Below are 12,801 nucleotides of genomic sequence, written 5' to 3' on the forward strand. Positions count from 1 at the left end.
CATGGTGAAACCCTATCTCTACAAACTATACAAGAAACAAATCAGCTGGGCATGGTGGTGTACATCTGTGGTCTCAGCTGCTTGGGAAGCTGAGATGGGAGGAGTGCTTGAGCCCAGCAGGAGGTCGAGGCTGTAGTGAGCTGCGGTGAGTCATGATTGTGCCACTGCACTCTAGCCTAGGTGACAGAGTGAGATCCTGTGTCAAAAAAAAAAAAAAAAAAAAAAGGACTTTTCTTGGGACAATTAGGGTAATGTAAATATGGGTTTGTATTAGATTATTCATTATACATTGTTAATTGTAAGCACTTGTTATTTAGGCAATATCAAAAAATATTTTTTCCAATGTGTATACTGAAGTAAAAAATTAAGACAATGAGGCCAGGTGCAGTGGCTCACACTTGTAATCCCAGCACTTCGGGAGGTCAAGGCAGGTTGATTGCTTGAGCTCAGGAGTTTCAGACCAGCCTGGGCAACATGGTGAAACCCCATCTCTACAAAAAATACAAAAAATTAGCCCAGTGTGGTGGCAGGTGCCTGTGGTGGTGGAGGTTGCAGTGAGCCAAAATTGCATCATTGCACTCCAGCCTCAGCTACAGAACCAGACCCTATCTCAAAAAAAAAAAAAAACCAAAAAAACAACAATGTATCAAAGTCACTGAAAGAGATGAAACAAAAAAAAATTTTTAATAGTATTAAAACAAATTAAGACAATGCTAGGTGCAGTAGCCCCAGCTACTCCAGAAGCTGAAGTGGGAAGACCACTAGAGCCCAGGAGTTTGAGGCTACAGTGAGCTATATGATGTTGCCACTGCACTCCAGTCTGGGTGACAGTGTTCTTTCTACTCCCTTCTTCCCCCAGTTCTCCTGACCTTAAAAGTTTAGAACAGGTTGGCAATTTTTTTCTGTAAAAGACCAACTATTTTAGGCTTTATTTCAGCTACTTAACCCTGCTGTTGTAATGTGAAAGCAGCCACAGACAATATATAAACAAATGGGCATAACTGTATTCCAATAAAGTTTTTTACAAAAGCAGGCAGTGGGGTTGTAACCTGTAGTTTGCTGACCTCTGACCTAGAACAAATAACACTTCCTGAAAAGCCTTTCCCAATACCCATCAGAATCAGGAGCTTTATCGTCCTTGGCTCACATATTACTAGTAAATCCACTTAGCACATTTATGATCCCTTATTATATATTCATCTCCATTAGGGACTAAGTTATTTGCAGGTAGGTGCCATTTTGCTACATAAGCCTCCTCATGTTCACTCTAGTGAGTATCTCACAGGGCAGACATTCAATGAATATTTGTTTCTAAAAATCGAATCTACCCTAAAAGGACAATATGACACCATTCATAACATTCACAAGGATGAGCAGCAAGTTCTAAAAGTAATTTTAAAGGAGTTTAAGGGGGGAAAAGCACTGCTAATGTCACTAGGATACATACGCCTCTTATGCTCTATACTGTGACATGCTTATCAGTATTTTATAATCATACCTTGTGTGCATAGAATGCAGACTCGGTGAGCACAGAAATGCTTTTTTTTTTCCAAGCTGCTACAGTATCTAGAGTGCTATTAGGTTTACATTAGATGCATGATAAATGCTCAACAAATTTAAAACATATTTCTGGGAGGGGGAAAAGATATTCTTTTTTTTTTCTTTTTTTTTTTTTGAGACAGGCTCTTACTCTGTCACCCAGGCTGGAGTGCAGTGGCGCAATCTTGGCTCAAAGCAACCTCCACCTTCCAGGTTCAAGCTAGTCTTGTACCTCAGCCTTCCAAGGAGCTGGGATCACAGGGGTGTCCACCATGCCTGGCTATCTTTTTCCTTATGACAGGGAAAAGGTAGCAGCAAATACTTATGAAGACTGTTTTTTGGTTTTTTTTTTGAGACGAAGTCTTGCTCTGTCACCCAGGCTGGAGTGCAGTGGCACAATCTCAGCTCACTGCAAGCTCCACCTCCCAGGTTCATACCATTCTGCTTCAGCCTCCCAAGTAGCTGGGACTACAGGCGCCTGCCACCATGCCTGGCTAATTTTTTATATTTTTAGTAGAGACGAGGTTTCACCGTGTTAGCCAGGGTGGTCTCGATCTCTTGACCTCATGATCCACCCGCCTCGGCCTCCCAAAGTGTTGGGATTACAGGTGTGAGCCACCGTGCCTGGTCTATGAAGACTATCTTTGTAAGTAAATAATTATGAAACCTCTGCAAGTACATTTCCCTCCTTACATTTACGTTCTTAGTTAGGAAACACTGGAGGGTGGAGGCTTCTCTGCCTGCAAAGGAATTCTAGATTCTAAAGCAAAGTTGCTTGTGGGACAAAGGAAAACAATATATACATATTTTCTGTAGAAATTATCCCAAAAACTCAGGACCACTCAGGGAAGACATGGAATTTAGGATGAAGGCAGACCCTGGGAAGCACACAGTTCAGATAACTAGAGAGACACCTTTGGCTGCTACAGAACAGGAGATAGGAGGGAAGAATGCAGGAGGGTACATGGGAAAGCAGCTGCGAAGTGCACACTACTCCCAGACATCCTCCTGAAAGAGAAGTTAGCGCTAAGATAAGGGTAGGTAACAAAGTAAGGAAGAAGGGGAATTAAGGTGAGAGAAAGGCAAAAGCAGAGGGGAAACCTTCCCAGGAAAGGGAGTAATGTTGAAGAATTTAGAGAGTTGAGTAAAAGGTTTATTATTAGTGCAGTCAACACCATGGAACAGCACATACAACACAACCAGCAACCTGCAGAGACACTAGTGCAAAGGGTAGGGAAGCCTTTCACTGAGCTTCCTGGCTCCATCTGAGGGTAAGGACAGGACAGTATGAACCTTGGTAAGGCAGGTAGGGGAAAAGGGAGTGGAAGAAATGTAGTAACCAGAATAAGTATAGCAGCGTTTTCAAATTCCTGAGCACAATGTCCCAGAGCTGGAACCCTACTCCCCTCAAGCTGTATCCCTCCACCCCAATCCCAGTGGAGCCATGATCCAACTACCCAGACCTGCAGCAAGCTAGCCTGGAATAAAACTCTGAGAGGAAGCTATCACATGGTGGGAAGGAGACTTTCTATCTCCAACCACACTCCCACCTCCATATTAAAATTATCACACCTACTATCCCTCCCCTTCTCTTACTTACTCTGCCAGTCACTCTAGGGATCAAGGTATGCCCCAGGTAACCTGAAATGGAACTGAAGTTCCCGGGGGGTGTGGGTGAGACACGGCACAGCCTGTACTTAGAGATAAAATTTCTGATTTGCATGGTGAAGCTTAGAACCCAGCTATACAGCTCCAAGAAAACTTGGGGAAGCGGGGGGTTGCCTTCAAAATGAATACTCTAAATCCAGAGTTTTATGATGAGGCCCTGGAAGGGCTAGGAGGAAATTTTTCCAGAGGGCACAGGCATCGATGCTGGACTGTCATATCCTTCACAGGAATACAGGAAGCTCCTCATTTCAGTTGGGGTTACAGAGGTTTGGGGCAGATATTGTAAGTTCAGCCGAGGACTCCCTTGGCTCTTCCTATATTAAAGCCAAAGGTTGTGCTGAAAAGGAAAAAATATAAAACACACCCCCATCCCTGTCCCACCCTATTCAAAATCCCCACAATAGGAACATCAAAAGTTTCAAGTTTGATTTTTTTTCTTTTTTCCTTTCTTTAAAAAAAAAAAAAAAAAAAGGTAAATAAATTAAATTGCCAACAATGTGGCTGAGATAGCCATGATCAGGCCATTCTTAAAAAAAAAAGGGGAAGGGGAGGGGAAGTAGGTGGAGTTTGTGAAATATAAACAATGGCCAAAGAAAATTATCAAAGTAACTAACTACAGTCACAGGGCTAGAGAGGGCTCTATGGAACAATTATGGCCTGTGCCACAAGAGGCAGTGCTGACCATATTTTAGCAAAAGCTAGGAGTAGCTTCTTGCTGAACACATCAACCCCAACAGACTAAACCCTACCCTAAACCCTGGCATTCCCTAATTATGAAAACTTGTAGGAAAGAAGAGCTCATCTGGAAATTTTCAGTATCCCAACCTGCATACTGGTAGACCCAGTGGGTGCCTGCACCTTTACTTAAGTGGACTGAACAGGGATACTGCTTGGCACAGAGGTCCAGTCTTTCCCTAAGGGCCATCCGTGATGGCCAATTACTGGCCTCACTACTTATTTCTAGAGATTTGGCTCCACCCTTACCATTTCTTCAGGATGTCTGCTGCTTAGAGTCAACAGGCCTGCCTGCTCTGATTCCCTGGTTTTGGAGGAGAGGGACGACTAGAGATTCCTTACTCTGTCCTGACACTCCAGGGAAATTGAATCTCTTTGTGCTTTCTGAAAATAACTGGAACCAGGAACCCTAAGCAGGAAAATGGATGGAGGTGGGGGCTTTCCCACTCAGACTGACAATTTATAGACATTTTAGGGGAATATGGCAAAGGGAGGAAATCTGGGTTTCCCACCTGAAAGGCTGAGCAAACTACCCCACGGCCCTTCAGTGCCAGAAGGGCAGTGAGATGTGTGGCTCAGGTATAAGCCACAGTATTAAGGATGGTGGAGAGGACTCAGGTCCCAGCTGCTGGAGTGATGGGATTTTCTGATTTCCATCTCTTCCTGATAGCCGGTCGAGTTCTCCTATATCTCTTCCACGCCATGAGCAAATATCATGACAAGGCCTGGCTCCTGCACCATGTCATCACCCATATGTTGGTTCTCACAGGCCATCACGACAACAGCCTGCTTGCCAGGGATGCGCTTGGCCACGTAGTTCTCATAGTAGCGTCGGTTCATCTGTCTAGTCTCTAGTGTGGCCAGACCCTGGGGCCAGCTACGCTCATGGGCATTTTCAATCAGCTCGTTGACAATAGAAGCAGGACAGCCACTCTCCACCAGGGAGCGCTTGATTACAGCCTGGAGCACGGCATCAGGAGTCGAGATCATCCCTCCCCAGCGGGTCACTCTTGCTGGCTGAAGGGAGTTCACCCACCTGTGTGGAGGTGGTTAAAGATGGTCATTCCAGCTCATCTCCTTTCTCTGTATTGGCTTTTTCTGCTAATAGAAATAACTACCCACTCTGCACTCAGCTCACCTATTCTTCCTTCTTTCCTTCCATGATTGGCTCAGAAACCCCGAATTTTCCCCAGTTGGTCCCAACTGAGTCACCAAACGTTACTCACCAGATTAAATTCCACGAGTCTGCACTCTGTCCCTGTTACTTTTCTCTGAAATTCCAATACTTAGCACATACAGCACCTAACACAGTTAGTGCTCTATGTTTAGTGAATAAAACAATTATTCCTCTATACTATGTCCCACTCAGCACTATTTGCCCTATATATATTGATTCACACTTACAGTTTAGTCTATGAACTGTATAGGACTCCAGAACTGAAAAAGATCTTAGACTTCGCTTGTATACTTCACTTGTTTTTGCTGCATTTTAGAGATCACTTTCCTGGACTTGCACTCTGCCTCCTCTTCTCTGGGTTGTAAGCTACCTGAAGACAGGGATAATATCTTCTATTTCTTTTTTTTTATTTTGAGAAGGAGTCTCACTCTGTTGCCCAGGCTGGAGTGCAGTGGCGCGATCTCGGCTCACTGCAAGCTCCACCTCCCGGGTTCACGCCATTCTCCTGCCTCAGCCTCCGGAGTAGCTGGGACTGCAGGCACCCATCACCACGCCTGGCTAATTTTTTTGTTTTTTTTTTCAGTAGAGACGGGGTTTCACTGTGTTAGCCAGGATGGTCTCGATCTCCTGACCTCGTGATCTGCCCGCCTCGGCCTCCCAAAGTGCTGGGATTACAGGCGTGAGCCACCACGCCCCGCCTATCTTCTATTTCTTTTTGGCCCTCCTAGTACTCCACAGCCTTTAATACAGGGCTTTGTACATGGGTACTCACTTAATTCTGGATAAAGTGCATCCTTGGGTAGGCTTTCCCTTCCATCCACCCAAACACGTAAGACATCCTGTAGTGGAGCTAAGGGTTATCCTCTTCTCCTCTGCCCCTGTCCTTAATGCCAATATCTGAGAAGCAGTGACCCCCCAGCCCAGCTCTCCAATGCCCTCCTTCTGCTACTCTCCTGCTCTTAGCTCCTTTCAGGCCTTATTGTCAGGACGTGGAATCACTCCATGTCCTGAGTGACACTCACTCTAGGATCTCGTTGTATTCAATTGTCTCCTCCAGGTTCTGAAGGTTGGGGTTGACACTGCGGATTGCACGCATGTATGCCTTTAGCAGCTGGATGTCTCGCTTCTGTTGTGGAGAAGAAGAACAGGAATAATGGTTAAGGTAGACAGCAGAAAAAAGACAAAAGTTTATCCGAGAATGAGGACAACTGAGAGATCTGAAGAACAACCAGTCTGTAAGCTTCAGGAAGACAGGGATAGGGCTGTCTCACTCACAGCTGTCTCCTTAGTACTTACAAAATGTGCCTTCACAGAGGAGGCATCTGGTAACTGTTAGGTGAATGAATGCTATGAATGGGATGAAGGAAAGTCAAGGAGAGCTCCAATCTGATTCCCTGCTAAGCCACAGGCAGAATAGCCACTCATCCAAACTCACAAGTATAAGCACAGGTCTATGTGTTCACAACTGGTTTTATTACCCACAGGCAGGCAGTTATCTGCATATGAGGGATATGTTCTCCCCCGTGTCTTGGGGCCTACCTGCTCCGCCAGCTGGTGTTTGTGTTCAGCTGACGTCTTCTCCAGCTCTGCGATGCGTGTCTGCTGCTGCTGTACCACTGAGCGCAGGTGCTTAATGCAGTTATGGTTGGGCAGCTCATCTTTGGGCATCTCCAGGCTGCAGACCAGGGTGAGGAAAGAGCAGAACAGGGGTGATCACCAGGACATGTATGCAAATGGCCTAGTCTGTGGCAGATAACTGCTGAGTAGATTTTGTCCTACCCAAAATTTCTAACATTCACTTCGGGCCTCCCTCGTTCATTCCCTTCACTTTCTTCTTCCAAGCTTCCTACTTGCCTCTTTGCTGTCTATTTTCCTTAAATTTCTTTCCCCAATCAAGACACAGTGTTTTATCTACTTTTTATATTTATTTTATCTTATTTTATTTTTTATCTTTTTTTTTTTTTTTGACATGGAGTTTCGCTCTTGTTGCGCAAACTGGAGTGCAATGGCACGATCTCAGCTCAGCGCAACCTCTGCCTCCCAGGTTCAAGCGATTTCTCCTGCCTTAGCCTCCCGGGTAGCTGGGATTACAGGCGTGCGCCACCATGCCCAGCTAACTTTTTGTATTTTTAGTAGAAACGGGTTTCCCCATGTTAGCCAGGCTGGTCTCAAACTCTTGGCCTCATGTGATCTGCACCGCCTTGGCCTCCCAAAGTGCTGGGATTACAGGCATGAGCCACTGTGCCTGGCCTCTTATTTTACTTTTTTTTTTTTGAGACCAGGTTTCACTCTTGTTGCCCAGGTTGGAGTGTAATGGCACAGTCTTGGCTCACTGCAACCTCTGCCTCATGGGGTTCAAGCAATTCTTGTGCCTCAGCCTCCTGAGCAGCTGGGATTACAGGTGCCCGCCACGACGCCTGGCTAATTTTTGTATTTTTAGTAGAGACAGGGTTTCACCATGTTGGCTACACCGGTCTTGAACTCCTGACCTCAGGTGATCCGCCCGCCTCAGCCTCCCAAGTGCTGGGATTACAGGCGTGAGTCACCGCACTGGGACTATTTATTTATTTTGACACACTGTTTTTATCTACTGCACAGCTCTCCTTTTCCTCCTACAGATTCTGCCTGTGCACTTATTCCTTCAGAGAAGCCCTATATTCACAGCCCCAGCTATCAGCATTCTTTTTACTTCTTAGTTAGTTAGTTAAGGGGAACAGAGTCCAGCCCAGGCTGGAGTGCAATGGTGTGATCTCGGCTCACTGCAACCTCTACCTCCTGGTTTTAAGCGATTCTCATGCCTCAGCCTCCCGAGTAGCTGGGATTACAGGCGTGCACCACCACACCTGGCTAATTTTTTTTTTTTTTTTTTTTTTGAGACAGAGTCTTGCTCTGTTGCTTAGGCTACAGTGCAGTGGTGTGATCTCGGCTCACTGTAAGCTCCTCCTCCCTGGTTCACGCCATTCTCCTGCCTCAGTCTCCCAAGTAGCTTTCCCCTACAGGCGCCTGCCACCACACCCAGCTAATTTTTTGTATTTTTGTAGAGATGGGGTTTCACCGTGTTAGCTAGGATGGTCTCAATCTCCTGACCTCATGATCTGCCTGCCTTGGCCTCCCAAAGTGCTGGGATTACAGGCGTGAGCCACCACACCCGGTCCCACACCTGGCTAATTTTTATATTTTTAATAAAGACAAGGTTTTGCCATGTTGGCCAGGTTAGTCTTGAACTCCTGGCCTGAAGTGACCTGCCCACTTTGGCCTCCCAAAGTGCTAGGATTACAGGTGTGAGCTAACACACCCCTCAGCTATCAACATTTAGTCAAGTATTTCATAACCCACAGAAAGAAAAAATAGGGTCAGAGGAAATATGAGAAGGCTGGCAATTACAGCAGTCAAACTGACAAACAGAAAGTAGTATTGGACTGAAAGGGAAGAATAGAGTCAATCAACCTTTAGTGTTATTATACAAATTTACTGAATTGCTGTGCCCCTTCTTTTGTTAAAGCAAGAGCAAAATGATTATAGTTGGAAAAGCAGCAAGAAAGTAAGATCTTAGAGCAGGGAGCCAAGGAGGCTAAGAATACTCCTTGTCAACATGCCTAAGAGACCTCCTCAGCTAGTGAGGAGGGCATCCAGCGATAGGGGCATAAATGAGATGGCCCTTATCCATGTGGGGCAGAAGAAGGGAACAGATCTCACCCACAGCCCTGTTCACAGGTCACAGGCCGTTTCGGGTTGTGCTCACAGTCGCTGAGGTGAGACATGAGGTTGTCAAGCCGGACAACAGCACTACAGCCAAACACAGCGTTGTCACAGGCAATCTGCAGCTTTGACAACATGTTCCGCATGATCCGAGGTACTGGGCGCAGATGGGCGACCGTCACAACACTACGGTCCACTGGACATGTCTGTTGCTGAGAGAACCACTGGGTGATGCAGGCGTTGCAGAAAGCATGTTCACAATGAGGTGCCTAAAAGAGAGAACAAGGCAAAAGGGGCATAAGGGAATTAGCAGGACCTAAGAGCCTGGATATGATAACTCTACAAAGCCAATCATGCCTTTGAGCAGCTTCTACCGCAAGAGGTCCGTTGGGTCAAGCAAAGTATAGATCTACTATGGGCAAGGCATTGTAGGGGACAGGCTTAAGATATGTTTCCTGCTGGGCGCGGTGGCTCATGCCTGTAATCCCAGCACTTTGGGAGGCTAAGGTAGGCACACTGTTTGACCTCAGGAGTTTGAGACCATCCCAGACAACATGACAAAACCCCATCTCTACAAAAGTTACAAAAATTAGCCGGGTGTAGGCCAGGCGCAGTGGCTCATGCCTGTAATCCCAGCACTTTGGGAGGCCAAGGCAGGTGGACCACAAGGTCAGGAGTTCAAGACCAGCCTGACCAACATGGTGAAACCCTGTCTCTACTAAAAATACAAAAAAATTAGCCAGGGGTGGTGGCACACGCCTATAATCACAGATACTCAGGAGGCTAAGGCAGAAGAATCGCTTGAACCCAGGAGGTGGAGATTGCAGTGAGCCAAGACTGCATCACTCACTCCAGCCTGGGCAAAAGAATAAGACTCCATCTCAAAAAAAAAAAAAAAAAAAAAAAAAATTAGCCGGGCATGGTGGCACGTGCCTATAGTCCCAGCTAGCCAGAAGGCTGAGGTGGGAGGACGGAGGGTGGCTTGAGCCCAGGAGGCGGAGGTTGCAGTGAACCAAGACTGCACCACTGCACTCCAGCCTGGGTGACAGAGCCAGGACCTGTTTCAAAAAATATATATCTATGTTCCCTGTGCTCAAGATTAAAAATGAGTTGTGAAACAAGACAAACAAGTAAAATATTATATAACAATAAGAGATATAAATGATATTCCAGGACAATAGGACAGATGACACAAGGCAGCCAATTATTGATTGCCATCTGGATTGCACACACAATAATTGCCAAAAATGTCCAGAGGAGGGTGAAGTCTTTTCAGGCTAGCTCAATCATGGCAGGTATTTATGAAGAGGACCAAATTTGATATGGTCTTGAAGGATAATTCAGATGATAGATTTAGAGAGCAGGAGGACATATCTACTGGCAAAAATTTCAATGTCAGAAAGCTAGGCCAGGCGTGGCGGCTCACGCCTGTAATCCCAGCACTTTGGAAGGCCGAGGCGGACGGATCACGAGGTCAGGAAATTGAGACCATCCTGGCTAACACAGTGAAACCCCATCTTTACTAAAAATACAAAAAATTAGCCAGGCGTGCTGGCAGGCGCCTGTAGTCACAACTACTCGGGAGGCTGAGGCAGGAGAATGGCATGAACCTGGGAGGTGGAGCTTGCAGTGAGCCAAGATCATGCCACTGCACTCCAGCCTGGGCTAAAGTGCGAGACTCCATCTCAAAAAAACAAAACAAAACAAAAAGAAAGCTAAATAAGGCCGGGCACAGTGGCTCATGCCTGTGATCCCAGCACTTTGGGAAGCTGAGGCAGCCAGATCACTTGAGGTCAGGAGTTTGAGACCAGACTGGCCAACATGGTGAAACCCCATCTCTACTAAAATTACAAAAATTAGCCACACATGGTGGTGCGCCCCTGTAATCCCAGTTACTCAGGAAGCTGAGGCACGAGAATTGCTTGAACCCAGGAGGCGGAAGTTGCAGTGAGCCAAGATCGCGCCATTGCACTCCAGCTTGGGTGACAGAGCGAGATTCTGTCTCAAAACAAAACAAAACACTTTAGTTTCCCATTACATTTTTTTTTTTTTTTTTGACAGTCTCGCTCCTGTCGCCCAGGCTGGAGTGCAGTGGAGTGATCTTGGGTCACTGTAACCTCCGCCTCCCGGGTTCAAGCGATTCTCCTGCCTCAGTCTTCCAAGTAGCCGGGATTTTAGGCTACTCCCACCCCACCCAGCTAATTTTTTTTGTATTTTTAGTAGAGACAGGATTTCACCATGTTGGCCAGCTTGTCTCGAACTTCTGACCTCAAGTGACCCACTTGCCTCAGCCTCCCAAAGTGCTAGGATTACAAGCGTAAGCCACCATGCCCGGCCTGTCAACTTCTTCATAACCATTCTAGCTAAACCTGCCACCCCTGCATAAGCATACAGAATGTGCTACCTTTTGTGTAACAAAGAAAAGGAGGTGTGAAAAAACCAGATATATTCATATATACATATGCATATACAAATATATATATATGCAGACATCTATTCATATTTGCTTGTATCTGCCTTAATACTCACTGGAAGGATACCAAAAAAACTAATAAAAATAGTTATCTGTGGGGGAATTAGGTAGACAGTAATAAGGACAGAAGTGAGAATTCTCACTGTATACCTTTTTATACTATTTTTATTTCTGAATTATGTTCATTTTTCACCTATTCAAACAATAAATAATTATGATGTGGGGAAATCAGCATCCCTAGCAGGAGCCTTCTAACCTTAGAAATGTGTCTAGGAACCTGGCATCATGAGGGTTGCCTGCTCTGCTTCTCAGAAGGTAAAGCCTGGAGGTAGATGGGTGGCTTCTGACTAGACTGTCACCAACTACGACTCACCTTTCCATAAGTGACTTGCCTAAAATGATAGTGCCAGAAAACAGACAAGGCCCTGCCAGGGTGAGGAGGGAACCTGACACACCCTGTGACCTCCTGACACTACTACTTGATGACTTGCTCCACACCCATCTAATATGCCTCTAATGGCAGCAGATTGCAAAGGCCTAGAAAGAAGACAGGTCCAGAGCTGGTTGCCATTGGAATGTAGTCTGAATTTTATTCAGTTCAAGGCATCAGTACTCCTTTTGGAGTACTGGGAGAAAAAATAAACTCAAAGGCTCAAGGGGAGCCCCTGGGAGTTAGGTAAGCAGTGAATGGGGGAAGGGCCATGAAACCTCATTGCCTAGTGTCCTGGTTTGGAAAATGTGATAATCTCTAGATAGCCAGGAGTGAGAAAGGATTAATTGGTATTTACAGAATGAGGGCAATAAGGATCCTCGAGGATGCTGTCCCAAGAATACAACTCTTAAGGATTCACCTCACTCACTGTACTTGCCTGGTAATCGTGAGCTTCTCCTCATACTTGCCCCAGGATGATACAACTGACTCTGGTCTGGCAAGGCTGGCAGAGAAATGACCTATTGAAGGTGGCAGCTTTCACATCAAAATGCAGAGTGCATGGCTGCATCAAAACCTGGTCCTTTCAGTAGATCCCAGGAAAAAAATAGGTCAGTACATACAGTTCCCCACTTCCTATTTGCTGTTTTGTTTTTTTTTGTTTTTTTTTTTTTTTTTTGAGATGGAGTCTCACTCACTCTCGCCCAGGCTGGAGTGCAGTGGCGCAATCTCAGCTCACGGCAACCTCCTACTCCTGGGTTCAAGTGATTCTCCTGCCTCAGCCTCCTGAGTAGCTGGGACTACAGGCACATACCACCACGCCCGGCTAATTTTTGTATTTTTAGTAGAGACGGGGTTTCACCATGTTGGCCAGGCTGGCTCTTGACCTCGTGATCCACCAACCTTGGCCCAAAGTGCTGGGATTACAAGCGTGAGCCACTGCGGCTGGCCTTCCTATTTGTTAGATAGTAGGCAGGTAGAAAAGGCCTGCAGGGAGACTGGCTGATTACCGGAAGCACAACATCATAAAAATGCAGAGAGTACTTATTAGGAGAGTCCAGAAGTTCAATCATGGACAGG

General features: G+C 46.0%; 1 protein-coding gene across 5 annotated transcripts in view; it reads right to left on the reverse strand.

Moving 5' to 3' along the window:
* Nucleotides 1-249: 249 nt before the first annotated feature.
* Nucleotides 250-12,801, reverse strand: part of RNF41 (ring finger protein 41) — a 30,912-nt gene continuing 18,360 nt past the window's right edge. For all 5 annotated transcript variants that reach the window (XM_037996955.2, XM_008003623.3, XM_073020852.1 and 2 more), the window contains 4 exons: nucleotides 8,816-9,087; nucleotides 6,659-6,794; nucleotides 6,142-6,245; nucleotides 250-4,978 (listed from right to left, as the gene is read on the reverse strand). In XM_037996955.2, coding sequence (XP_037852883.1) covers nucleotides 4,627-4,978; nucleotides 6,142-6,245; nucleotides 6,659-6,794; nucleotides 8,816-9,087 — 864 coding nt within the window. In that variant the 3' untranslated portion in view covers nucleotides 250-4,626. The remainder of the gene's footprint in view (nucleotides 4,979-6,141; nucleotides 6,246-6,658; nucleotides 6,795-8,815; nucleotides 9,088-12,801) is intronic.

The sequence above is a fragment of the Chlorocebus sabaeus genome, chromosome 11 (genome assembly GCF_047675955.1).
Source record: "Chlorocebus sabaeus isolate Y175 chromosome 11, mChlSab1.0.hap1, whole genome shotgun sequence".
Classification (NCBI taxonomy): domain Eukaryota; kingdom Metazoa; phylum Chordata; class Mammalia; order Primates; family Cercopithecidae; genus Chlorocebus; species Chlorocebus sabaeus.